The sequence below is a fragment of the Laccaria bicolor genome, genomic scaffold, assembly GCF_000143565.1.
Source record: "Laccaria bicolor S238N-H82 LACBIscaffold_97 genomic scaffold, whole genome shotgun sequence".
Classification (NCBI taxonomy): Eukaryota; Fungi; Basidiomycota; class Agaricomycetes; order Agaricales; family Hydnangiaceae; genus Laccaria; species Laccaria bicolor.
Window position 1 is genome coordinate 66,819 of NW_001889968.1, and position 2,139 is coordinate 68,957.

General features: G+C 37.4%; 3 protein-coding genes across 3 annotated transcripts; all 3 read left to right on the forward strand.

Moving 5' to 3' along the window:
• Window positions 1-41: 41 nt before the first annotated feature.
• On the forward strand, window positions 42-506 carry LACBIDRAFT_318604 (uncharacterized protein; the record flags this gene model as incomplete). The annotated part of the gene is made up of 1 exon (XM_001890442.1): window positions 42-506. The coding sequence occupies one exon, from the start codon at window positions 42-44 to the stop codon at window positions 504-506; it is 465 nt and encodes a 154-aa protein (XP_001890477.1).
• A 24-nt stretch (window positions 507-530) lies between these two features.
• LACBIDRAFT_318605 (uncharacterized protein) lies at window positions 531-1,238 on the forward strand (the record flags this gene model as incomplete). The annotated part of the gene is made up of 2 exons (XM_001890443.1): window positions 531-881; window positions 933-1,238. The coding sequence occupies 2 exons, from the start codon at window positions 531-533 to the stop codon at window positions 1,236-1,238; spliced, it is 657 nt and encodes a 218-aa protein (XP_001890478.1).
• A 19-nt stretch (window positions 1,239-1,257) lies between these two features.
• Window positions 1,258-1,890, forward strand: LACBIDRAFT_318606 (uncharacterized protein; the record flags this gene model as incomplete). Its single annotated transcript, XM_001890444.1, has 2 exons — window positions 1,258-1,734; window positions 1,795-1,890. The coding sequence occupies 2 exons, from the start codon at window positions 1,258-1,260 to the stop codon at window positions 1,888-1,890; spliced, it is 573 nt and encodes a 190-aa protein (XP_001890479.1).
• Window positions 1,891-2,139: the final 249 nt, after the last annotated feature.

Consider the following 2,139-nt stretch of genomic DNA (forward strand, 5'->3'; position numbering starts at 1 on the left):
TTGCTGAGACTCCAAAATTTGACAATATTTCAAAAAGACTTATGGATGTTGATGTTGAAGTTCTAAGTGACTTGATCCAAAGAATGGAAGATGGAGAGAGAGTAAAGCCTGAAACTGATGAAGAGTCCTTGTGCTTTCAGCTTATCAAAGACTTGGATCATGTCTCAGGAAGAGTTCAAGGCTCAACCACCACCAAAAAATATATGTGCAATGAAATCTGGTCTCTCATCTCATTCATTGGAGCTCCATCTTGGTTCATCACATTCTCTCCAGCTGATAACATGCACCCTATATCATTGTACTTTGCTGACACTAAGGAAAAGTTTAGTCCATTGTTAAGAGAATATGATGAAAGATACAAATTAATTGCAAATAATCCTGTAGCTGGTGCTAGATTTTTTCACTTCATAACTGAGATGTACATCAAGCATGTTCTTGGTGTGGGTGAAAAACATAGAGGACTGTATGGAGATACAGAGGCATTTTATGCAACAGTGGAACAATAGGAAAGATTGACTTTACATTTGCATATGCTACTTTGGATCAAAGGAGCTTTAACTCCTCAGGAAATCAGAGACAAAATCATGGATCCTTTCTCAGACTTTCAAAGGAAAATAGTTGAATATTTGGAGGCTGTTCACATTGGTGAATTTATGACAGGGTCCATGGATAAGGTGAAACATGAGGTAGAGATAGAGAAAAATCAAAACACAAATTATAAGGATCCAACTCAGACTTTACCTGAAGCACCTCCTCCATTTTGTGACTGCAATAATTGTGAAAAATGTGAAAATCTTAGCACCTGGTGGAAAGAATATGCAAAGAGAGTAGATGATCTGATTCTGAGGTCTAATGTACATGATTGTGGAAGGAACAAATCAGCTGGTGAAAAAGCTGCAAAGAAGGATAGACCTACATGTATGAATATATAGGGAAAATGTAAAGCTAGATTTCCCAGAACATTGTATGATCAGACAGAGGTGGATTCAAACACTGGGGCCTTGAATGTTAAGAAAGGAGAGGAATGGATTAATACTTTATCTCCTCCAGTCACTTATCTGCTCAGATGTAACTCAGATGTAACAAGCCTTCTATCTGGTACAGCCATCAAAGCTATAGTGGCATATATATCAGATTATGTGACCAAGCCTGGGTTAAAAACTTATGCTATATTTGATGCTATTAGGAGTGTATTTAGGAAGAAAAGAAAAGGCAAGAAAAATTGTAACACAAGCTAGCAATTGTTTAACAGCTAGGATGGAGATTGGAGGGCCTATGGCTGCTCTATATCTTTTGGGAAATCCTGATCATTATACTAGTCACAAATTTGTAGTGGTCTACTGGAAAAACTTTGTGAGGGAAGCTCTAAAGCCCTTCAGATCAGAAGAAGACTTGGAAGAGGAGTTACCTGAAAAACTTGTGCTTCAAAAAGGCAAAGGTGAATATGTGGGCTTTTCATCAGTTCATGATTACATCTATAGACCAAAAATATTTAAAGATAAGACTCTGTATGAATGGGTTCAAATGTCTACCAGATGCAAAGTAGCCAATAGCTCCCAAGACCATGATGAAATTACAGATTCAGATGATGAACTTGACTTGTTAGAAAAAATTGAGCAAGTCAGTACTGATGTACTACCACAACTTGTTGATGATTATGATACTGATGGAGATGAGCTCAATATAAATAAACACTCAACCAGTATTGAAGCTGATGATAGTGATGATGAACTTGTCAGTGAAAACAGAGTAACCTACCCATTTCTTAGAGATCATTAGTGTTTAAAGGTTCAGTTCAGTCCGGTTTTTTGCCCTGAAAACGCGCAACCGTGGACCGCAACCAGTCCAGGACCGACCCAGATATTGAGGGAACTGAACCGAACCACCTAGGACTGGTCTTTTGCAGTCCATGATACCGGTTCAGACTGATCCAGACCGGTTTTTTTGCGTATAATTTATTATACCAATATAAACCATTTGTATCTCAACCATTATTACTCTGAAAAATAAACGGGTTATATAAAATAGTAAAGCATATAAATACCCATCATTCTACCAATTTTCAAGAGATTTAATGAAGATGTGACATAGCTATGACTGAAACCGAATTACATCTCATAGAGACTCGGTAAAATATGA